This window comes from Crinia signifera, chromosome 8 (genome assembly GCF_055691185.1).
Source record: "Crinia signifera chromosome 8, ASM5569118v1, whole genome shotgun sequence".
NCBI classification, from domain to species: domain Eukaryota; kingdom Metazoa; phylum Chordata; class Amphibia; order Anura; family Myobatrachidae; genus Crinia; species Crinia signifera.
In genome coordinates, this window is record NC_139224.1 from 167144140 (window position 1) to 167169965 (window position 25826).

The window sequence follows — 25826 nt, forward strand, 5'->3', positions numbered from 1 at the left end:
TCCACAATTATACTAACACTGCGTTTGCGTTCAACAGGCAGGGCCCCTGTGGAACAACCCCCCGACAACATCAAGAACCCCGGACAGGGGGCGTTCTTCTCATCCCTGAGCTGGCAAGGTACCGGTGGTAATATTGTGCTGATAAGTAAATGAATAAGGCCCATTTGTATTAAGCCTTAAAAAGTGATAAACGAGAGAGCCCCTAACTGTCATGTTATAAGCTGTGTTGAAAATGACAGTTATGGGCTGACTGGCTGGATGTTTCTCACTTTGTATCACGGTCGCGGTTATCTCTTTTAGGGCTTAATACATCTGCACCATTGTCTCTTATGGCCGGATGTACTAAAGGTGAAAACACTTATATAGTATTTGTGCCGGGGGAACACGGGGCCGTAATCAGCTAAGGTTGGGTTCAGGCGCCATGTGAAAAAACACGTTTGCACAATCAAACAGGAGACTTTTTGCACATTTCAGGGGGAGGGGGGGATTGTTTGGTCTACAGCAAGTTGGTCGACAGTCATTAGGTTGACATCGTTAGGTCGACATGGGGGAAAGGTCGACTTCTTTTTTTTTGCATGGTTCTAGGTCGACATGGGTTTAGGTCGACAGGTCAATAGGCCGACACAAGCATTAGGTCAACAGTCAAAAGGTCGACATGGGGTTTTTCACGGTTTTTGGACCCGAAGGTCCGAGGTCTGCGCTAAATTCCTGGGTCCTAAAACCGGCAATTCCTCTACTGCAAAGGGTGGAGCATTTCTAGGCACATACCGGTGTTAGTAACACTGCTATGTACTCGACGGGGGGAATTCAATCTGTGACGATATTTCCCGACAGGGGAAATACTGTCACTCGCCTGTTAAATGCTGCCGTTACCGATATCATTGAAGGTTGTCAGATCCAACTTTTTTTTTAACAGTCGGATCTGTTTTGTCAGATACAGGCGCGGATTGTAAAGTTCATGTCCGTTTTCTGACAATTCAAGGCCGTTTTCTCCGATTTCAGGACTTTCCGACACTCGACTGTTGGCACTTTGAATACCAACAGTCCAATTACCGTCGGAAGGCGTCGAAAAAGTATTAATATGGAGACGTCCTAACATGTCTACATAAACCTGCCATATCTATAATGTATAATCGGCAAATGAATTAATCCATAGGGTTCATATTAGGATCTGAGAATATTCCTCCAACGGATCCGAAGGAATAAAAAAATGACGGGGGGGGGGGGGGGAATTTGGGCGGGTGGGGGTCACGGGCATTTGGCAGGATGACGTTTACCTGCTTGCTAGGCAGCAAATATACGCAGCATAGCGAGCAGGTTTGAATTACCCCTAAGCGTCCCACGTGGTACAGAAGTCACTCTGTTACTTACACCGTCACTTTAAAAATATTTTGCATTAGAATAATAATAATAACAATTAGTAATTATATTCCAGCACTAAAACTCTTATTAGGAGGAGATGTATCAAGCCGTGTAAAGAGTGGGGAAGATGAAAGCGGAGGAGTTTCCCATAGTAACCAGTCATTTTATAGAATGTATACGAGAAATGCTGGCTTTAAACTGGTTGCTAGGGGCATCTTCCCCACTGTCTATACGGCTTGATGCCACTACCCCTTATGACATCATACACCTTTATGCTGACCTCTTAAAGGTCCCCTCCTACCCAGTACATAGACCAGTAACACGCACCATCCTGACTCATGTCAGCTCTTATATTGGGAAGCTCTTATATGAGGAGCTTCCGGTGACTTCTATCATCCAAGGAACCTACAGATTTATTATCTCTTATATATTTGGCTACATCTGTCACTCAAAGTGTGTCTGACTCTCTAACGCTGGGTGGAGCCTCTGTCTGACTCTCATGACTGACAGAGAACCAGCCCAGTGAGACACCCTCTGCCTCCCCATGTTACCCAGCAAAGACACAGCTACTCACCAGACACACCAGGTGAGAGCCCCCCGCCGCCCCCCCTCCCCAATTCACGGCAACCCCACGATTAAATGGCACATGCAAAACACTGACATGGCTATGGTCGACAATGAAAAAGGTTGACATGAGTTTTTGAAGATTTATTTTTCACTTTTTGAATGTTTTCATATTCATTCTCATGTGTCGACATGGACACCAATGAAGTACCACACTAATGTCAACATTTACATGTGTTGACCTTTCTGTGTTGATTTTTTCTTGTGGCAATTTTTTTCCAGTGACAACTATGTGCACGTCAACCTACACATCATCAACCAATTCTTTGTATAATATATAACACCTATTCTGTTTTACTGTAGGTGTTTTAAGTCAGATCTTTTACTGCTACTATTACTGTTTATGTAAATGCATTCTGAATGACAGCAAAATCCTAACATCCTTCTACAAGAATATATAACCAACTAGGTGATTCATCGCGCCCTGTGCCCCCCCCTCCTGCAATTCGCGGACCCCCCGCTCACCCCCCCTCCCGCGATTCACGCCCCCCTCCCACGATTCACGCCACCCCCTGCGCACCCCCCCTCCCGCAATTCGCAACCCCCCCTTGCGCGATTCACGCACCCTCCCACGCTTTGCGGACCCCCACCCTCTCCCGCGATTCGCGGACACCTGCGCCTCCTCCCTCCCTTGATTCACGGCACCCCCCGCGCCCCTCCCGCAATTCACGGCACCCCTAAGCCCCTCTTTAGTCCCCCGTATACTCACACACCCCTATCACTACCCAGCTTCCTGCTCTCCTGAACCGTAACTTCCACCACTGGGGAGTCGCTGAAGCTGTGTTGCCCACATACCCCTATCATGCCTCATAGCCCAGCCTCCTGCTCTCATGCACCCTAACTCCCACCCAGTAGGAGGAGACACTGACTCAGGGCCACCATCCTGTACTCCTGTACTGCCACGCTGGACCCTCACCCACTGGCAGAAGCTGCACAGTATCTCCCACCCTCCTCTTTAGTCCCCCTTATGCCCACACACCCCTATCACTACCCAGCCTCCTGTTTCCCTGTGTCGTGACCTCCGCCAGTGGGGAGCCGCTGACTCAGAAACACCCTACTATACTATTGCACACACACCTAAACAACATGCACACACAGCCCCCCCCCCCCCCCCCCACACCCACAAATGTCACTGTACCATCCACACTATCAATGTACATCTTACTCTGTAACCGCTTTTTAATTAAACAAAACAATACACACCCCCTTCCACATCATATGCTCTCTATTTAACACATTTCACCTATAACTCAAGTTGCAATACAGGCATCTTTCATACAATTCTAACTATCTTTCTCATATACAAATGTTCACAAATTAAGGGGGCGCAGCCCCTTACGACGGTGTGAAGAGCGCCCGTAGGGCGCGATGAATCACCTAGTATTGTTATAAATCCCATTTCTCTGCTCGCTCTGATTGGTGAGTGACCTCATACCCGTGTCCTTTTAACGCTTTAGACCAGAAGTTGGAGAAGCCCGGTTCGGAAGACCGCGCTGCGCTGGTTCACGAGGAGAGCGAGCCCTCAGACGATGAACTCCTGTCCCTCTCCAGCCAACACAGTAACACCAGTGGGGAAAAGCACCACGGAACCCCAAAGCACAAAAAGGCAGAGCCCCAGCTTCCAGTGCCTCCGGAGGATGTGGACCTGCTGTTCCTAGATGGAAGCTCAGCGAGTACGGCTTCACCGCCGCAGCCGAAAGCACCTCCTACAAACTCCGATCTCCTACAAGACCTCTTTGGGGCTTCTCAGGCACAAGGAGAGGCCCAGTACCAGGCAGGAGGGATGGGTTCTGCGCACTCAACTCCGCGGCGGTCTGCGGCCTCCCCTTCTCCGTCCCAGTCTCCGAAGATAGGAGAAGGTAAAGTGGTTGATGAGTTCGGATTCTTCTAAGGTGGTAATGCCGACATATGGGTTTCACAATGTGCAAAAGTATTAATACCCACAAAGTTGTTGTTGGACAGTATTAATACCCACAAAGTTGTTGTTGGGAAGTATTAATACCCACAAAGTTGTTGTTGGAAAGTATTAATACCCACAAAGTTGTTGTTGGGAAGTATTAATACCCACAAAGTTGTTGTTGGGAAGTATTAATACCCACAAAGTTGTTGTTGGGAAGTATTAATACCCACAAAGTTGTTGTTGGGAAGTATTAATACCCACAAAGTTGTTGTTGGGAAGTATTAATACCCACAAAGTTGTTGTCGGCCGATTTAGATTAGATGCGGTAAGTTTACAAAAGCTTCTAAAAATGACAAGGAATGATGTTGCCCATAGCAACCAGTAATATTATGGGACCACAACAAACAAGATACCGACAGTTCTTTCAGGCGCTCCTTCTTTGTATCCCCTCCTTCACATGTATTTCAAAGGGTTACTCATGGAACATGTAAGGAAAAGACAGGAATATAGTGTAAAACCTTAAAATAAAAAATGGATATATCCCAAAGGTATGTTTTAATGGGAACCGTACCCTATTAAATTGTCCACCAAACTAGTAGACAATATGCGTATGTGGTTAGTAGGTAGGAAACCAAGTCTTCAAATGTGGTCCTCCTTATTCCTCCATATTTCTCCCGTAAGTAGAGAATATATAAAGAGATATCTCCATATGGTGAAATACCGTTTTAATGAAGACACAACAATTTAAAACATTCAACATGAAAAATGGGATAAATGTCTTGGACTCTCACCAGAATGAGATGTCTACTTAAGAAAATAAGCAGACTCAAACAGCATAAGATGGTATTACTGCAGGCGTCCCTGGATGCTGCTGGATCTCCCAGTCCTGGTGGTCTGTCCAAAGTGCATGAATCCCCTCCGCCAACGCGTTTCAGACTGATTCTGTCCTTTATCAAGGCTTGGAGACATGTTGTCCTGCTAGGGTATTTATACCCAAACATAACACTTACAAAAAATGGCCTAATTCCAGACATAGACTACTAACCACTAGTTCAATCCTATATGTTCACATGAAGACATCCTAAAAATCCAAACCAGTTCTTGTGATAGCCGGCATTAAGTTCATGCTGCGATCAGCTGTAACATCGCCGGGTATCATGCCGCTCCGGAACTTCCGTGCGTTCCACCGTCAGCGGAAGCCGGAAGTCACTGTGTTCCACCGCCAGGATGTGTAGTTATGCGGTGCATCATCTGAGTGCGTATTTCCGGTCTCGCGATGACTTTAGGGCTCCGGGCTTCTTATAACGCTGTGCGTGTCATTTTAATCAGAACTTCTGATTAAAATGACACGCACAGCGTTATAAGAAGCCCGGAGCCCTAAAGTCATCGCGAGACCGGAAATACGCACTCAGATGATGCACCGCATAACTACACATCCTGGCGGTGGAACACAGTGACTTCCGGCTTCCGCTGACGGTGGAACGCACGGAAGTTCCGGAGCGGCATGATACCCGGCGATGTTACAGCTGATCGCAGCATGAACTTAATGCCGGCTATCACAAGAACTGGTTTGGATTTTTAGGATGTCTTCATGTGAACATATAGGATTGAACTAGTGGTTAGTAGTCTATGTCTGGAATTAGGCCATTTTTTGTAAGTGTTATGTTTGGGTATAAATACCCTAGCAGGACAACATGTCTCCAAGCCTTGATAAAGGACAGAATCAGTCTGAAACGCGTTGGCGGAGGGGATTCATGCACTTTGGACAGACCACCAGGACTGGGAGATCCAGCAGCATCCAGGGACGCCTGCAGTAATACCATCTTATGCTGTTTGAGTCTGCTTATTTTCTTAAGTAGACATCTCATTCTGGTGAGAGTCCAAGACATTTATCCCATTTTTCATGTTGAATGTTTTAAATTGTTGTGTCTTCATTAAAACGGTATTTCACCATATGGAGATATCTCTTTATATATTCTCTACTTACGGGAGAAATATGGAGGAATAAGGAGGACCACATTTGAAGACTTGGTTTCCTACCTACTAACCACATACGCATATTGTCTACTAGTTTGGTGGACAATTTAATAGGGTACGGTTCCCATTAAAACATACCTTTGGGATATATCCATTTTTTATTTTAAGGTTTTACACTATATTCCTGTCTTTTCCTTACATGTTCCATGAGTAACCCTTTGAAATACATGTGAAGGAGGGGATACAAAGAAGGAGCGCCTGAAAGAACTGTCGGTATCTTGTTTGTTGTGGTTCTATGTGAAGTGTGTTTGGTGACACACTTGCCGTACAGGTCAGGCTGCCCCACAGCGCAGTATTTAGTTCCAGAAAAACCCATTTGCTAGTAATATTATGGGGGTTATCCTGCTTTTTTCGGTCCCCGTACAGTTACACGGGGGACCGATGTTTTGCGTCTGCGCATGCATGTTCGCCGTCACGCTCGCACCTAGCAATGTGAGGTGGAGGCGGGGGGGCATAGCCCACGGGAACGCCCAGTGCTTTATTGGGCGTTCCCATGAAAACACTGGTCATCGCCCAGTGATGCGGGTGCGGAGGGCGGGCAGCTGACATCGGATGCCCGCCCGCTTCCCGCACAGGGCGCTCCCAGATCAGAGACACCATAGAGGTGTCTCTGAATGCGAGCGCTGGAGAAAACATTCGATTGGTCGCCGACCATCGAATGATTGCTCCCCGCACCCAAGGCTGCGAACGAATGGCCGCAGCCGGTGTTTAGTCCACATGTAACGCTGTGAATTTCGCAGAGTTTGCGGGTGGACCAGAATAAGGTCCTCTATGTCAATCATTTCTCCGTTGCATCCTAGAAAATGATAGAATCTGATTGGTGCTATGTCTATCTAATAAACCATCCCCCCAAATTACCACCTATATATGGTTCAAGTCAAATTATTTATTTTTTGTTTTAATTGTTTGTAATTGGCTGACCCCAGTATAACCCACATGCCTTATTTGTGCTGAAAGTTAAGTACATTGCCTACGTTATGGGCAGAACAGTGTTCACGAGACTGCAGGTTATCTATTGCTGAGATAGAAGAACAGAATGCTGATGCCAACCACAATATGGCTGACTGTGGAGGCGACGTGAAAGGCTTGATAACGCTTATCTGTTTACAGCTTCCACATTTGATCTATTTGGATCGAGTCCGAAACAGCCGGCTCAGGACTTGCTTGGCTCCTTCCTTAGTGCTTCTAACGCAGCCACCGGAGAACCGTTCCTGCAGGCCACGAGAAGTCCATCGCCGACCCCACCAGTCCACGTGGATCAGTTTAACATGGGTGAGATGTATATGTTGTGCCAGATCCACAGTCTGATATGGAGATGCACTGTACTTATCATGTTACAGACAGACCTCTCTAATACCCCTTTCACACCAGCCCGGGGAACAACCCGCGAGTAGCGCAGGTGTGTAAGGTTACCGACTAAATTCCCGGGAAAATTTGCTGGGATTTCAACCCTGCTAGTTAGCAGGGTTGCTCCCACGGCCAGCCCGGGTTACTGGCAGGTGTGAAAGGGACTTCCTGGGCAGCGGGGTCCAGCCAGCGGGAGGTGGGGTGCGGGCGGCAGGGTGTGGGGTCCAGATTGCGGAGATCTGGGCAGCAGCGGCTTGCAGCACTATTTGCCAGGCAGTGGGGCGGGAAGCACTGCTGGATTTGAAAACTTATTGAAAAGACTGGCCGGGCGCTCTTAGCCAATCAGCATCCGGACAGTCTTTTCAAAATGTTTTCAAATTCAGCTGCGCTTCCCGCCCCGCTGCCCAGTAAGTAGCGCTACTAGCGCCCTGCCGCCGCTGTCTGGACCCCGCTGCCCGCCAACCACTGCCTGGACTCCGTTCCCACCCCCTAGGCCTGTGTGAAAGGGGCCAACCCGGGAATGTCCTGGACTGTATTCCCGGGTAAGTCCCTGCATTTTCTGGTGTGAAAGGGTTATAAGCCTTTACAATGATGTGTATATGGGAGGCTCGAGCCCCAGTTGTGTCCAGAACAGGACGTACAGACCTCTTCCACTGTTGGGAACATACCCTATATCATTCTGCCTTCTCTCACCAGCTCCCCCGTCTGTATCCATCCAGCCCGACTTGTCTGGATCCTGGGACTGGGGCCGCCCCGCACAAGGTAAAACCCTAATGATCCTCTTGCATCTTTGGGTGTATCCATTGCCCTAGGTCCCCCTTACTTTCTGTAGAACTATAATCAGAAGTCGAAAACTGTTTTAAACTCCATTCATGAGGCACCTTTGTTATAATGGAGTTCCCCTATACTGACTGAAGTCACTGTGGTGGTCTCAGCCTCATCTAGGGTGGCAGTGGTGCCTGTATTCCGATCACTGTGGTGGTCTCAGCCGCATCTAGGGTGGCAGTGGTGCCTGTATTCCGATCACTGTGGTGGTCTCAGCCGCATGTAGGGTGGCAGTGGTGCCTGTATTCCGATCACTGTGGTGGTCTCAGCCGCATCTAGGGTGGCAGTGGTGCCTGTATTCCGATCACTGTGGTGGTCTCAGCCGCATGTAGGGTGGCAATATTGCCTGTATTCCGATCACTGTGGTGGTCTCAGCCGCATGTAGGGTGGCAGTGGTGCCTGTATTCCGATCACTGTGGTGGTCTCAGCCGCATGTAGGGTGGCAGTGATGCCTGTATTCCGATCACTGTGATGGTCTCAGCCGCATGTAGGGTGGCAGTGGTGCCTGTATTCCGATCACTGTGGTGGTCTCAGCCGCATCTAGGGTGGCAGTGGTGCCTGTATTCCGATCACTGTGGTGGTCTCAGCCGCATGTAGGGTGGCAATGGTGCCTGTATTCCGATCACTGTGGTGGTCTCAGCCGCATGTAGGGTGGCAGTGGTGCCTGTATTCCGATCACTGTGGTGGTCTCAGCCGCATGTAGGGTGGCAGTGGTGCCTGTATTCCGATCACTGTGGTGGTCTCAGCCGCATCTAGGGTGGCAGTGGTGCCTGTATTCCGATCACTGTGGTGGTCTCAGCCGCATGTAGGGTGGCAGTGGTGCCTGTATTCCGATCACTGTGGTGGTCTCAGCCCCATCTAGGGTGGCAGTGGTGCCTGTATTCCGATCACTGTGGTGGTCTCAGCCGCATGTAGGGTGGCAGTGGTGCCTGTATTCCGATCACTGTGGTGGTCTCAGCCGCATGTAGGGTGGCAGTGGTGCCTGTATTCCGATCACTGTGGTGGTTTTAGCCCCATCTAGGGTGGCAGTGGTGCCTGTATTCCGATCACTGTGATGGTCTCAGCCGCATGTAGGGTGGCAGTGGTGCCTGTATTCTGATCACTGTGGTGGTCTCAGCTGCATGTAGGGTGGCAGTGGTGCCTGTATTCCGATCACTGTGGTGGTCTCAGCCGCATGTAGGGTGGCAGTGGTGCCTGTATTCCGATCACTGTGGTGGTCTCAGCCCCATGTAGGGTGGCAGTGGTGCCTGTATTCCGATCACTGTGGTGGTCTCAGCCACATGTAGGGTGGCAGTGGTGCCTGTATTCCGATCACTGTGGTGGTCTCAGCCACATGTAGGGTGGCAGTGGTGCCTGTATTCCGATCACTGTGGTGGTCTCAGCCGCATGTAGGGTGGCAGTGGTGCCTGTATTCCGATCACTGTGATGATCTCAGCCGCATGTAGGGTGGCAGTGGTGCCTGTATTCCGATCACTGTGGTGGTCTCAGCCCCATCTAGGGTGGCAGTGGTGCCTGTATTCCGATCACTGTGGTGGTCTCAGCCGCATGTAGGGTGGCAGTGGTGCCTGTATTCCGATCACTGTGGTGGTCTCAGCCGCATGTAGTGTGGCAGTGGTGCCTGTATTCCGATCACTGTGGTGGTCTCAGCCGCATGTAGGGTGGCAGTGGTGCCTGTATTCCGATCACTGTGGTGGTCTCAGCCGCATGTAGGGTGGCAGTGGTGCCTGTATTCCGATCACTGTGGTGGTCTCAGCCGCATCTAGGGTGGCAGTGGTGCCTGTATTCCGATCACTGTGGTGGTCTCAGCCGCATGTAGGGTGGCAGTGGTGCCTGTATTCCGATCACTGTGGTGGTCTCAGCCCCATCTAGGGTGGCAGTGGTGCCTGTATTCCGATCACTGTGGTGGTCTCAGCCGCATCTAGGGTGGCAGTGGTGCCTGTATTCCGATCACTGTGGTGGTCTCAGCCCCATCTAGGGTGGCAGTGGTGCCTGTATTCCGATCACTGTGATGGTCTCAGCCCCATCTAGGGTGGCAGTGGTGCCTGTATTCCGATCACTGTGATGGTCTCAGCCCCATCTAGGGTGGCAGTGGTGCCTGTATTCCGATCACTGTGATGGTCTCAGCCGCATGTAGGGTGGCAGTGGTGCCTGTATTCCGATCACTGTGGTGGTCTCAGCCGCATCTAGGGTGGCAGTGGTGCCTGTATTCCGATCACTGTGATGGTCTCAGCCGCATGTAGGGTGGCAGTGGTGCCTGTATTCCGATCACTGTGGTGGTCTCAGCACCATCTAGGGTGGCAGTGGTGCCTGTATTCCGGTGCATGCTAAACTCATGTTAAGCTTCCTGCGCTGTGATTGTTTCTAGATCTCTGCTAATCTAATACTGTGTCATCTGCCTGTTACATACAGTAATGGGGGCTGGAGGGGGGGGACGGAAGGAGGTAGATTTGATTTACATTACTTAGATGAGGTGACGCTGGCATTTCTGAGAACAGATAAATGTAAATTGTGGGATTGACTAATTAAGATGTGACATCTGCGGCTGGTGGGAATGCGAACAATACAGGATGATAGCAAGGAATCGGAGGTGGGAGCACCTACCACAACCTGTTGCATATGCCAAGCCATGACGCACCACTGTATGTGCACCACTAAACACAATAGAACAGCTTGAGGTGTCCGCGCAATCTGCAAATGCCTCTGTAGTCTGTGCCATGAAACATGTGGCGGTGGCACCAGGAGGTTGTGTGGTATGTAATCTATAAATGTGACTCTGCTTTCCACAGGTGGTATAAAAGTGGGAAGCAAATCCGCTACGACCAGTCCCACCGGATCACCACATGGTACGCCGCTGCACCAGTCCAAGCCACAGAGCCTGCATCCGTTTGCTGACCTCGGAACTCTGGGTACAAACCTTACTGGTAACATTAGTCCCTCTGTATCCCAAGTGCCGTAGTCTTTTTCCCTTCAAATAATAGAGCTGTAAGCTATCCCTACACATAGCACTGTAACAGTGACCCTGCATGTTGTACTGGAAGTCAGTGCCGTAACGTGGTCACATATAAGTGCCACTTATACACTTTGCACCACACAGTGCCACTTATACACTTTGCACCACACAGTGCCACTTATACACTTTGCACCACACAGTGCCACTTATACACTTTGCACCAGCTAGAGCTCTTTAGGCACTTTTATAACTCGGGTTATTGCTGGGTTGACCGGGGTTGAGGTGCAGTGTGAAAGCACCAAAGTGAATAACACGGGTTGACCAACCCAGCAGTTCAACCCGGGTTATAAGAAGGTTTAACCCCCAGGTTCGACCTGAGTTTCCAATGTAAAAGTGGTGTAAGACACCCTGTGCAAGGTATGGGTAGACACACTGTGACAGGTACTCCTGTGGGCACATAATACCCACAGACGTAGCGCCCCTTACACACATAATGCCCACAGGAGTAGTGCCCCTTATTCACATAATGCCAGCTTACACAAAATTATTATAGGACTAATGCCGCGTCCGCACAGGAGTAGCAACGCTTAGGCACATATCAAATGCAGTAGCACTGCTTTTGCACATGGTACACCCCTACACACACACACACACACACGCAGCCCCACCATCAGAAGAGGGGCTGAAATCAGACCCGTGGGAGCGATTCCTACACAGGGGCTCATCAAGAGAGGAGGGGCCATGTGTATTGAATGCGATGTTGATTTCATAAAGTGTTGCTCATGGTCTGTAAATGTCTCCGTTCTAGGTGGTTCCTCGTTTGCGAGTAAGCCAACCACTCCCACTGGTAGTAGCGGTGGATTCCCACCCGTTGGGTCACCGCAGCATGTAGGAGGGGCCGGCTGGCAACAGAACGCAGGTTACGCCTGGCAGCCGCATTCCAAACCTCAACAAAACATTCCTCACTCATCACCACAAAACAGGCCCAACTACAACATCAGCTTCTCTCCTGCCAACAGCGGGCAGAGCGAAAAAGGGAAAAATGTACCCGCTTCTGGTGAGTGTTGTAGTTGTGCGGGAGAGCAAAAGCTGTTGGCACCTTCTTAGAACTTGTGTGAAATCTGTTATTACTAGTTCAAAGCCTGTCGAAATGAAAGCTTCTGCAATGTACTTTCACTTTGAGCTGTGACAGTTTTTACTTTCACTTTGAGCTGTGACTGTTTTTTGCCCACAAACTCTCCACCCCACCCCCAGTCTCTATCTGCTCCTACTTCCAATCTCTGTCTTCCCAGCTCCCTCTCTCCATATACAGCAATTTTGAAACGGATCAGTGTCCCTGCAAAAATTGCTATCTGTTATGACATCTTTTAGTAATTTGGTCTGTCGAGTGGCCTCTAGTGTACTACTGACAATCCCTTAAACCAGCTGCAGTTAGCAGCGCACCTTATCACCATACATCTACTGGCAGTACTACACCTCATAGAGGTGAGGAGTAGTTAGCCTTTTATATATATATATATATATATATATATATATAAGCAGAAGAATGAACGTGTCACTCCAGGGGTCTTAGTTCAAAGATTTATTAGCAAATAAGCAAAAGCTGGTTACATGTCCAAGTCAACGTTTCGGTACTCGCAGGTACCGTTGTCAAGACAGCATGAACCTAGCCAAACAGTATAAGCCCGCACGGCGGCGGGACCACATATATATATAGCAAGAGAGGTAACTTACTGATTCCATGTGTTTCCGACCAGAAGCCGGGTGCAGCGCGCACACCTCCTGTCACTGAGGCAGGAGCGCGCACCGCTGACGTCACCCCCGTCCCGTGCATGGCAACGCATCGGGGTTGGGGTAGCGTCCCCAGCAACCAGTCAGGAACCCCATAAGCCAGGACAGACTCATGAACAGTAGAGCGCTGCGGATGCATCGCAACAGACCAGCGCTGGTGGACCAAACAATGCACGGAGAGCACATGACAGGCACATACACAAATCAATAATGAAAAGAAAACACAGCGGGAGGATGAGGCTGCGTGCGCTAAGTAGACTGTGTGTTAAGGAGCATCGCAGGTTACAATTACAAAGCGGGTGCAATCTGCGGTTGGTAGTCCTCAGTCACAAATATGAAGACAATCAATAGGACCTAGAATGAGAGAAACGGGGGTAGCCGGGTAAACAGTACAGCTTGCAGGTTCCAGATGTGAGATCCGTGTCGACTAGAGTGTCGACAAACGGGTGGAGGTGATGTCAGCAAACTAGAAAAACAAACTCCAATTCATCCTGTCATTTAAGCCAAATGGCTTCACAGTGTTCAGTTTATGAATCCACTTAGCCTCAAGTTTCAATAGGAGTCCATCCCTGTCACCCCCTCTTGTCAACGCAGGTACATGGTCAATTAAAATGAATTTGATATCTGCGACTGTGTGACCAACCGTGCCACCGGTTGGTCGGCTTTGTTGGTGGAAATGGCATTGTTAATAGCCGAACGGTGTAAAGCCATACGTTCACGTATGGTCCGTATGGTCTTCCCGACATAATGTTGTCGGCATGGACAGAACAACAGGTAAATCACGTGGGTAGTGAGACATGTCAGTACATGGTGGATACGGAAAGTCAAGTTCAGATGAGGATGTTGGAAAGTTTTACATACAATGAGATTGCGACAGGTGGTGCATTTGAGGCATCGATAACAGCCAGGGGGTTTGTGTAAGAAATGGGTTTTGGTGGTCGTGGATTCAAATCCGGTGATATCGGCGTGCATGACTTTGTCCTTAATGTTTTTGCCTCTGGTGTAGCAGGCCATGGGACGTGCTTGGTGGAAGCATGGTAAAGAACGATCCGATTTAACGATGGGCCACAAGGCCGTGGTGGCTCGCTGTACCACGGGACTAGCGGTGGTGTAGCGTTGTTTCCATGGCAACAAGTTTTTATTGGTGCGTACAGTGGGCTGCAGAAGGTCGACACGGGGCGTGTTGAGCACTTCTACTTGGGCTTTTTTGAGGTCATTCAGGTTGTAGCCTCGCTGGACGAATCTCGCCACTACCGCATCGGTGCTGTGTAGTGCCGCTTCGGGAGTGCTGGAAATTCTCGCCACCCGCATGAGTTGTGACTTTGGGAGACCCCGTTTGAGGCCTCGGGGGTGATGACTAGATGATAGTAGTAACGTATTGCGATCAGTTGGTTTAGTGAATACTTCTGTGACGATTCTGTTGGAGCAGAGGCTGACCTTTACGTCCAGAAAGCTGATGGATTCAGATTGTACATTAATGGTGTATTTAATAGGGGATGAACTGGAATTGATGATGGAGATGTGCTGGATGAGGAGCTCGACCGGACCTGTCCACATGAGGAACAGGTCGTCGATGAACCTGACATACATGAGGATGTGTGGACTGAGAATGGGGTTGTTGAGGAACTTGTCGTTTTCTTCGGTGAACATAAAGATGTTAGCTAGGCTTGGCGCCACCGGGCTGCCCATAGCACACCCGCTTGTTTGCTGGTAAAAGGAGCCGTCAAAGTAAAAGTAGTTTCTCTCCAGAGTCAAAGTGAGGAGCTGGGTAAATAGGGACTGTTCGATGTCCATGATGTTATTAGTCCTCAAGAAAGCAGCCACAGCCGCCACCCCTGCCTTCTGGGGGATGGACGTGTAGAGGCTGCTGACATCCAAAGTGATTAATACGGTGTTGTCTGGAATAGTATCAAACTGTTGTAAGCGTAGAAGAAAAGCGGTAGTGTCCTTGATGAATGATGGTTGGGATTGGATGTGAGGTTGCAAGATGACGTCTAGGAGTTTAGAGATGGGTTGGTAAAGTGAATTATTGGCGGAGATAATGGGGCGTCCGGGGGGGTTGGTGAGGTTTTTGTGGATTTTGGGTACGGTGTAAATGAGTGGGATGACCGGGTGTTGTTGTTGTAGCGACGTGCAGAGTTTAAGATCAATGGATTTGTTGAGGACGGCTTGACGCAGAATGGTGTCCAACTCAAGCTTGTAGGTGGCCGTGGGATCTCCAGGCAGTTTGACATAAGTATTGGCATCCGCCAATTGTGTGTACAACTCAGATTTGTAATCAGACAGGTTCTGTACCACAATAGCACCCCCCTTATCAGCCGGCCGTATGATGATGTGGCGATATGCGGCCAGTTGTTTGAGAGCCAGATGTTCAGCCTTGGCTAGGTTGTAATGGGCTTTCGGTGCAGCAGCGTTGTATTTTATAACTGCCTCATCAACTAGGCGGGTGAAGGTGGGTACAGATTTGTTGGTTGACGGGGGGTCGAAGGACGACTTGGTGCGAGAACGGATAAATTGTTGGACTGGATTGGGGTTGTAGTTAGTATCGACTTGGTGCTGGAAATGTTCCTTCAAACGTAGGTTGCGAGCGAAGCGATGTTTATCGATCTCCCATTGCAATTCACTATGTGTATTAGTGGGGATGAACGACAAGCCTCTGTTAAGTACAGATATTTCAGCAGAAGACAAAGGGTGGTTTGATAAGTTATAAATCAGCTCCTCATGAGGGCCCTGAGCTCTCTGGATCCTCTGATTCTGGCCGGAGCGGCGGGTGGTAGTCCTCTGCCTTTGCGGGTTTGGGTGTTGGGTAGATCTAAAGGGACATCGCTGGCGGTATTGGGGTCATCGGAGTCTCTGATGTGAAAGTCACTATCTGAGTTTGATGTATGTACTTCACGGGTCTGGCGTTCACGCCGGCGGCGGTGCTGTTGCTGGCCTCCCCTGGTGTAATTCGGAGCATGAGTGTCACCCCCCATCAGCCATCTGTACACGCGATTATCTTCATAATCACGAGTTACTATTTCATATTTAGTAGCTTTAAATTTCAAAAGATCCCATTTGTAGGTCTCAATCTTAGTATTGAGCTGTTGTGCCCAATCGGGGTTAGATGTTCTCATGAGGGGGATATTATGAGTCGTTTCCAGACTACTTATTTTTTGGCGGACCAACTCAAGCTCTCTGGTGGACTCCTCGATAACCAAAAGCATGAGGTCATTGCTGCATTTATTTAAAACCCCGATCCATTTTACACAGAAATCGGGGTTATAACGCCCAATGGTGGGGGTGTTCCTCACCCTGAAGCCTCTGGGGATTAATTGCTGCCGAAAATATATAGTGTAGGGGGGCGGACCGGCACTCAATCCCAGATGATTGATCTGCTCCGGTGCCTTCCAGTACAGAGTAGGTAACTTGAAGAACACAGCGGCGGCACTCGGAGACTTGTAAAAAAACAGCTTTATAAAATCATCAAACAGGTGCAAACAAAGACCGACGTTTCGGGGGGAAGCCCTGTTTTCACGGTGCAGGAGTCACTCCTGCACCTTGAAAACGGGGCTTCCCCCCGAAACGTCGGTCTTTGTTTGCACCTGTTTGATGATTTTATAAAGCTGTTTTTTTACAAGTCTCCGAGTGCCGCCGCTGTGTTCTTCAAGTTATATATATATATATATATATATATGTGTGTGTATATGTGACGGAACACTGCAGAAAAGGCCTAGTAGATCTTGAAGGTTCTGAAATGTGTTGGCTTTCCCGGTTTACATATACTGTATGCTAACTGAAGTGTCGGTACTTGTGAGTTATCCGGGCTGCCGATTTCTAAATCGGGTCGGATCGGGCACATCGCATCGCATCGCATGCGACCATCGGATGCGATGCAATGCGATGCGATGCGATGACCCGATTTTTCCATAGGAATCAATGTTAAAATGGACTGAGTCCATTTTAACATGGAATTCAATGGGAAAAAGGGGTCCTTTTCATACCCCTACTATCCAAGTGGGCATGGAGTTGGATATAAACCTGTGGCGAGCGTAGCGAGCCACCGAGCCCGAAGCGTGGCGAGCGTAGCGAGCCCCGCGAGGGGACACAGAATACCGTCCCCTCGCGGGGCTCGCTTCGCTCGCCACGCTTCGGGCTCGGTGGCTCGCTACGCTCGCCACAGGTTTATATCCAACTCCATGCCCACTTGGATAGTAGGGGTATGAAAAGGACCCCTTTTTCCCATTGAATTCCATGTTAAAATGGACTCAGTCCATTTTAACATTGATTCCTATGGAAAAATCGGGTCATCGCATCCGATGATCGCATGCGATGCGATGCGATATCGCATCGCATCTGATTGTATGCCTTAACTTAAGGCATACAATCAAAAAAATCGGCAGCCCAGATAACTCACAAGTACCGAAGTGTCATTACACAGGGGTGTGGGCCGCCACCAGCTAAGAGGTGACACCAAAGTGCTGACTCACAGTGACAGGATCCTGATGCTGCACTGTAACATTATGCAGCACAGGCTCCTGTCACATTGTAGGAGCCAGCACTGCAATCACAGTAGTCATCACAAAAAAAAAAAAAATATGATCAGATGATTGAGAATTACAGCACATTGCATGATATTGGGAGATTGAGGCCAAGATTTTCTGTCTTAAACTAGGTACACACTATACAATGATTATCCACAAATGCGCACCTATGATTATCTGATCACTTTATCAGGACTGAAAATTTTGTCTTCCGATCTCATCCACTGTGTATTCTAAATAATTTGACCATATGTCCAGGTGTAAAAATCGGGTTATGCATGGGCAAACCTGATTTTTCTACCTGGGCAATGTAACGAGACATCGTCAGATTGGTCCTAAATAACAAAACTTCTGTATCGCAGATATTGGGACCTTCCTTTACCCTAATAATTGCCAATTGTCGTCCTGATCATTAAACTCAGACAGTGTGTACTTTGCTACTGCCGGCTGATTGGATAATCCAGGAAGCCTGTTTGTGACCCTGATTTCTACAAATTATCATCAAAACTGAACCGATTGCTCGCCTACAATTTTGCAGATGACTGCGAGTAGAAACAGCACCTCCCTGCCGAATGCCCAGGCCGCTGCCCGTGCCACCAGCATCCCCTCGCTAGCTTGTGAGGGGATTTATACAAGAACACATCTCCTCGCATGCAGCGGAAGGGGAGAGAAATCATTCGATTCAATTGCTGACCATCGAATGATTTTTCTCCCCTTCGCTAATAAGAGTCAGTGTAAAGTGACTTTTATTTCCGCCACTGATCGGCGACTACGGGGTGGGTGATGCCGTTATGTGACGTCAGCCGCCCCCGTCCCGAACAGGCATCACCACCCATAAAACACTAAGCGTTCCCCTTGCTCCAGCGTACCCCAAACTTCAGGGAAAGGGGCCGCTACGGTGAGGGTCTGTTCCATAATAACTTGCGCTGCGTAGACCGCGCTACAGGGGACAACGGCTAATGTTTTATTTTCTCGTTTTAGACCCCAAACAGAAGGTTCCGCTCAACAATTTTGAGGACTTGCTCTCTAGTCAGGGATTTAACGCCCACAAGGAGAGACGGGGACCAAGGACTATCGCCGAGATGAGGAAGGAAGAGATGTCAAAGGAGATGGACCCGGAGAAACTAAAGGTGAGGGAATGGCTCACAGATATTTGGAGTAAGGAGCTGGGTGTCAGGTCGCAGATTAGCCTCCAAACCGTGCGATGCGATTTAGCACAACACCCCCAGTATACACGTCTATGTGATGCAATGGGATTTAGCACACCCCCACTTTCCACGTCACCCCGAAGCATGGCGAGCGCAGTGAGCCCTGCGAGGGGACGCGTTACTCCCCATCCCGAACTTTTCATACCCCCACTATCCACATCGGCGTGGAGTTGATGTTATAAAGTGTTGTGAGCGCAGCCCGAGCCTGAAGCGTGGTGAGCTTTACATGTGTTCTGTGTCCCCTCGCGGGGCTCGCTGCACTCGGCACGCTTCGGGGTGGCGTGGATAGTGGGTGAGTGCTAAATCACATTGCATCACATAGACGTGTATACTGGGGGTGTTGTGCTAAATCGCATTGCACGCAAAATCGCATGCGATGCGATCCGCGGCCAGGGTGCAGTCAATAAACTAACTAGTGAGATTGCATTGCACAGTACGTAAACGTGCCATGCAATGCGATGCAATTTCACTACGCAGAATAGCCCACTAAGCCAATAGCTTAGTGGGCGCCCTGCAAATACACAAGTACCAAAAATGCAAGTATCAGCAAAGCAACAACTGAATCAATTCCTGTGCAGCATCATTTTACCTCGGGGAAATAAAATGTATAAAGCCTCCTGTATCTCAGCCCATCCTGCATCTCAGCCCATTCTGCATCTCAGCCCATCCTGCATCTCCGCCCATCCTGCATCTCAGCACATCCTGCATCTCAGCACATCGCACCCAGATGTCGAAATATCGCACATCAGATTTATCATTGCAGTCGTTTTGTTGGTGCCACTTATTTTTGTTGTTGTTGCTGCCGAGGACTTCGCGGTGGCTCCCGTGGGCCCCTACATTCTGTGTCGTGATGTGAAATTGGGAGAACACCAGCAGATAAATGTGTTGTTGGTAATTCGGGGTTTCTGCACTAGTGACTAACGGCAGCCCCCAGTCTGTAAGGAAAGTCACACTGGGGTGATTGCAGGAGCAGCAACCTCAGCCAGTACTATGGAACATAGAATTTGTCAGTAGATGAGAACCACTTGGCCCATCTAGTCTGTCCTAAACACATGGGAGAATATACAAACTCCACACAGTTAGGGCCATGGTAAGAACTGAACCCATGACCTCAGCGCTGTGAGGCAGTAATGCCAACCATGACACCGTCCGTACTGAGCAGGCTGGATCCAGGGTTATAGCCAATGTTGATGGATGTGTTGCATTTGCTTTGCAGATTTTAGATTGGATTGAAGGCAAAGAGAGGAACATCCGAGCGCTGCTCTCCACAATGCACACTGTGCTCTGGGCCGGAGAAACCAAGTGGAAACCGGTCAGCATGGCAGATTTGGTCACACCGGAGCAAGTCAAGAAAGTGTACCGGAAAGCTGTGCTAGTGGTTCATCCTGACAAAGTGAGTGCAAGCTCTGCATATTCCAGATGGTGGCTCTGCATATTGCACTGTACACCGATGGTGGCTCTGCATATTGCACTGTACACTGATGGTGGCTCTGCATATTGCACTGTACACCGATGGTGGCTCTGCATATTGCACTGTACACCGATGGTGGCTCTGCATATTGCACTGTACACCGATGGTGGCTCTGCATATTGCACTGTACACCGATGGTGACTCTGCATATTCCACTGTACACCGATGGTGGCTCTGCATATTCCACTGTACACCGATGGTGGCTCTGCATATTAGGCTTTACACCGATGGTGGCTCTGCATATTCCACTGTAGACCGATGGTGGCTCTGCATATTAGACTGTAAACCGATGGTGGTTCTGCATATTCCACTGTACACCGATGGTGGCTCTGCATAATAGGCTTTACACCGATGGTGGCTCTGCATATTAGACTTTACATCGGTGGTGGCTCTTCATATTAGACTTTACACCGATGGTGGCTCTGCATATTAGAATTTACACCAATGGTGGCTCTGCATATTCCACTGTACACCGATGGTGGCTCTGCATATTCCACTGTAGACCGATGGTGGCTCTGCATATTAGACTGTACACCGATGGTGGCTCTGCATATTAGGATTTACAACGATGGTGGCTCTGCATATTCCACTGTAGACCGATGGTGGCTCTGCATATTAGACTGTACACCGATGGTGGCTCTGCATATTCCACTGTACACCGATGGTGTCTCTGCATATTAGGCTTTACACCGATGGTGGCTCTGCATATTAGACTTTACACCAATGGTGGCTCTGCATATTAGGCTTTACACCGATGGTGGCTCTGCATATTCCACTGTAGACCGATGGTGGCTCTGCATATGAGACTGTACACCGATGGTGGCTCTGCATATTAGACTTTACACCGATAGTGGCTCTGCATATTAGACTGTACACCGATGGTGGCTCTGCATATTAGACTTTACACCGATGGTGGCTCTGCATATTCCACTGTACACCGATGGTGGCTCTTCATATTAGACTTTACACTGATGGTGGCTCTGCATATTATGCTGTGTACACACGGTCCGATTTCCTTTCCGATGTTGACGATATAGTCAACATCGGATCGGCATCGGATCTGAATCGGATGCAGATCGCAAGGGGTTTAACCCTTGCGATCCCGATGCGCGTTCACGTATCGGAAGCCAGAAAGTCTTGGCTGCCTTGTCTATATAGTGCAGATCTGCACTATATAGTCAAGATAGGATGCTAATCGGATGTGCCTTAAGATCCTATCCACGATCCTATCTGATCAGATCGTGGATAGGATCTTAAGGCACATCTACCGTGTGTACACACCATTAGACTGTACACCGATGGTGGCTAAGTGAATGCGCTGTGGTGCAGGCCAGGATAACCGGAGGGGGGGGGTTACTCTCCCATTTCAGCAAACAAGATGTTCATACTGTACAACTTGTCACTAGTGCTAGTGCTTCGCCTGGTGGCGCGATGTGCGCCACTATAACACAACCAACCCCTTTTATTTATTTATTTATTAAAATAAAGCTGCTGTATGAACTTAATTTCCAACTGCATCTGGTTGCCAGTATACCGGTAGGCTGCTTTGTTAGTGATGTCACAGGTTGCCAGTATACTGCTACGCTGCTTTGTCAGTGATGTCACGGGTTGCCAGTATACTGTTACGCTGCTTTGTTAGTGATGCCACGGGTTGCCAGTATACTGGTACGCTGATTTTTCAGTGATGTCACTGGTTGCCAGTATACTGGTACGCTGCTTTGTCAGTGATGTCACTGGTTGCCAGTATACTGGTAGGCTACTTTGTCAGTGATGTCACGGGTTGCCAGTATACTGTTACGCTGCTTTCTCAGTGATGTCACTGATTGCTAGTATACCGGCTGGTTTGTTTGTGATGTCACCGCTGTTGCAGATCTTATTTAATGACATCTGTGTGTTTCTGTTACAGGCCACCGGACAGCCCTACGAGCAATATGCAAAGATGATTTTTATGGAGCTCAATGACGCCTGGTCAGAATTTGACAACCAAGGACAGAAACCATTATATTAAACTACTTCAGTCTGCAAATCGCCCGTAGTTTCCGTCTAGGGTACTTATGTAATATCTGGGCTCCCATTTTTCTTATGAGACCGCATCCCCTCGCGGGGCTCGCTGCGCTCGCCACGCTTCGGGCACGGTGGCTCGCTGCGCTCGCCACACTATATAAAATCAACTCCATGCGTATTTGGATAGTAGGGGTATGAAAAAATGGGGTGCATTTAACATGGGAGCCCAGATAATACATAAGTACCCCGATTTGTTTACGCTAGGGGGGGAATGGCATTCTTCACGTAGAAGTTCCTGCTTGAGAATGAGCAATCTGCACTCTACTCATCGCAGTAAATATCGGCCTCCGATTCTCCCCTGCCGACGGTTTATTTATATATTTATTCATTTATTTATATGTAGATTTCAATTAAAAATCCTCCTGGAGTTGAAACATTTAACTTAAACACAACTGCCCGCCCCCCTAAACCCCCCCCCCCTCTTCTCCTCATTGTTTCCTATTAATGTGCCTGGTTTTTGTTGTCTTATTTCTTTATTTCTTTTTTATTTCTAAGATCAATGGGCCAACACCCCCTTATCTGCACTGATCACAGCTTCCTGGGGGGAAGATATTTTGTGTTGCACACTTACTTCCTCTAATATCTTCTAGAAAATAGTGTACTTAGGGCCAGACCTGATCCCACGGTTGCGATTTTGCATGACCAGTGTTCGGTTAATACTCCGCCCCACAGGCGCCGCGTAGCCCTGGACTTACTCGGCGGTTTGATTGAAAAAAAAAGCATATCAGGCCTGGAGCTGACATCACACTCTCCCCTAAAACACTCAGGCACGCCTAGCGTTTTCCCGGACACTCCCCAAAAAATTTCTGCCACACCGGCGTTTTCCAGGACACTCGCACTAAACAGCCGGTAACCACCCCCAGGCGCCTACTTCCTGTCAATCGCCTTGCAAACGGCCTGCATAGACAAATAGTTGCAGGATGTCCTGGCGCATGCATACTGCAAACCATACGCTTGTCCAGTCTCTCGATAATCAGTTATCAAAGTCACTGGCTGTGACCAATAGTTTTAAAATTTGCAATAGGAATCAACGCAAAGTCAGGATTATTTCTATGGCCGCCTTTGGCAAAATGCCTGCTAGTAATTATACCCCAAGGTGTAATAACTACAACACATATCTCTGTAATACCATGTTCTCATTGCCGCCCCTGCAAAATCCCGGGTTTTTCTTGCCGGATTTTTGGCAGGGCACAGAGCGTCTCAGCTCCACAGACCCCCCTTCACACTGCACCTCAGATCCAGGAATTTCCCGTGTCTGCCCCTTTCACAGTGCTTTCCATGGTCTGCCTTCCAACAAGTGTGTGGAATGTAATAGCAGCTTTGATTGGCTGTTGGGAAATTTGTACAAATTGCTGTGATTGGCTGTTTAAAAAACAGTTTTATTGGCTGGCTAAAGATGATGTCATTTTAAATAGGCCTTTTTTCACCAGTACACTGCATAGATTGTATCATGGCTATTAGAACATTTAATAAAATATTAATAATAATAAGGACAAGACATTTATGTTTTCATGTACATATTTTATTCATATGTACATTAAAGTGATTTTCACTATATACGTACTTGCACATAGATAAACAATTTGTATCTCACATGATTACATCCCCCAATGAGCTTGTTTTTTGGCATCATGTGTGAAAAACACGGGTCTGTGCTGTTCACACTGCCGTACACCCGTGTATTACCCAGGAAAAACCCTGCAATAAACCTGTGTCTAATTCCCGGGGCATAACACCCAGGAATTAGCCAGGTATTTGCCAGGGCGAGCAGTCATTTCCCATGTCGTGTCTCTGTGTGAAAGGGTCTTTGTGAAATTCCCGGGTTTTATGCCCCAGGAATTACACAAAGGTTTTTTGCAGGGTTTTTCCTGGGTAATACACGGGTGTGTGGCAGTGTGAACAGCACAGACCCCAGTTTTTCTCACAAAATGCAAAAAAAAGCAAGTTCATTGCATTGCTCAAAGCTGCTTTTTAAACAGCCAATCAAAGATACTTTTTAAACATCCAATCAAAGCTGCTCTTAGATACCACACACTTGATGTCAGGCATACCAGGGGAAGCAGTGTGAACGGGGCAGACACAGGAATTTCCTGGGTCTAAGGTGCAGTATGAATGGGGTCTGTAGACCTGAGATGATCTGTGCCCCGCCAAAAACAGGGGATTTTGCAGGGGCGGCAATGAGAACGCAGCATAACAGCCAGCCACATATAACATATCCAGTACAGCGGTCCTATAGGGGAGATGAGGAAGGGTTGGGTCCTGTTTCAGGGGTGGTTGCATGGTGGTTAAGAGGTGGTTAAAGGACAGGCGGGTGAGAGGCGGGGCCTGATTAAAGGTTCAAGGTGTCCTTGGCTAATACACATGTAGCTCCTCTTGTAATGCTGCTAAACACACGTGTATGGGCACTCAGGGCGTCCCCAGTCATACTGCCCATGTAACGAAGGTCATGCAACTGGCATGTGGCCTGGGAAGGAGACTTTGGCGTTAGGCTGCCCGGCTGGCGCCGTAGCACAATGTACATAAAGTAATGGTTCCATCAGTAAGTTACATTGGCAGAGAACTTAAGAACCTTACCCCCCACAGTACATCGGGACGGGTGATCGGTAACAAGCATGGTATAAATTAGGCCTTAATGTTATTCGTTGGCGGTCACCTGCAGGATATTCCCTTCAGTCCTGGTACCCTAGTTTGCAGCCTAAATCGTCTATTGGTTAATCAGACCATACACAGAGGTGTAGGACATGGAACGCGTTCATAAAGGGGACAAGTAACCAGTTAGGAGGAGGTTGACCAAACACTGTCGCAATAATGGTTCAAAGACAAAGAATATGAAATCATGCACTTAGGGCTCAGAACTCAAAGGCCCCAGTAGTATTACCCGCACAAACAATATCTACTACTGAGGAGGAACGATTGAGAGGGTCTTGGCTGATGTTAAATTCCAATGAACACTCTGTCAATAAGTGAAGCCCAATAGACTTTATTCTCGGCAGGCAGAAAATGTTTCAAATCTAAAACATACCGAAAAGCCTCTTATTTTAAAATAGTTTTTTTTTTCCCCTTTGAAGGGTATTCCAAGATCAGACACCTAGTATTATTCTTAATATATAATATGTAGACATTATGAGTTTAAGCATCCAAAAAGACCAGGAGAGGAAGATGTCGTTCGTCGAAACGCGTCGACTAGTTTTTGTTTAAGACAATCATTTTGTTTACATAAGTGTCTTCAGGATTTTGCGTTACATCCTTTTTATTTGACTAATAATTTAATATCGATGCAATTCTTATACCTGCTATAAAATGGTCGGTTCCCCTTTTGTTTTTATATTAAAAAAAAAACAATGACACAAAAAAACAACAACACAAAAATAGATCAAATGTAACAAAACAAAGTCAATACAAAAGGCAATGTACTATGACAGAACTGAGCTATGGAACAAACATTTGCTTGGAATGTGAATAATTATCCTGTGATTTGTTAATGGTTTCTAATTTATGTTTGTAGATATTCTTGTGTGTTCTAGACCTATATAATAAAACCAACCTATCAGTGTAATGTATTCTTTAATCCCGTTTAGACTGCTAGCCCGTTATCATGGCTTTAGCATTGTGTAATAAAGTTTCAAATTCAACTCCTTGAAAAAAAAAAAAAAAAAAGAACGTTCACTCATTCTACGGAATAACGATGTCTCGTTTACCATTTTTTTTTAATTTATTTTCATGC

General features: G+C 48.0%; 1 protein-coding gene across 3 annotated transcripts in view; it reads left to right on the forward strand.

Moving 5' to 3' along the window:
- The window catches only part of DNAJC6 (DnaJ heat shock protein family (Hsp40) member C6), a 74785-nt gene extending 49322 nt beyond the window's left edge, over positions 1-25463 (forward strand). For all 3 annotated transcript variants that reach the window (XM_083157695.1, XM_083157694.1, XM_083157693.1), the window contains 9 exons: positions 38-118; positions 3444-3845; positions 7034-7195; positions 7967-8032; positions 10882-11001; positions 11854-12102; positions 18341-18489; positions 19784-19960; positions 21945-25463. In XM_083157695.1, the coding sequence (XP_083013821.1) occupies positions 38-118; positions 3444-3845; positions 7034-7195; positions 7967-8032; positions 10882-11001; positions 11854-12102; positions 18341-18489; positions 19784-19960; positions 21945-22046 (1508 nt within the window). In that variant the 3' untranslated portion in view covers positions 22047-25463. The remainder of the gene's footprint in view (positions 1-37; positions 119-3443; positions 3846-7033; positions 7196-7966; positions 8033-10881; positions 11002-11853; positions 12103-18340; positions 18490-19783; positions 19961-21944) is intronic.
- The last annotated feature ends 363 nt before the right edge of the window (positions 25464-25826 follow it).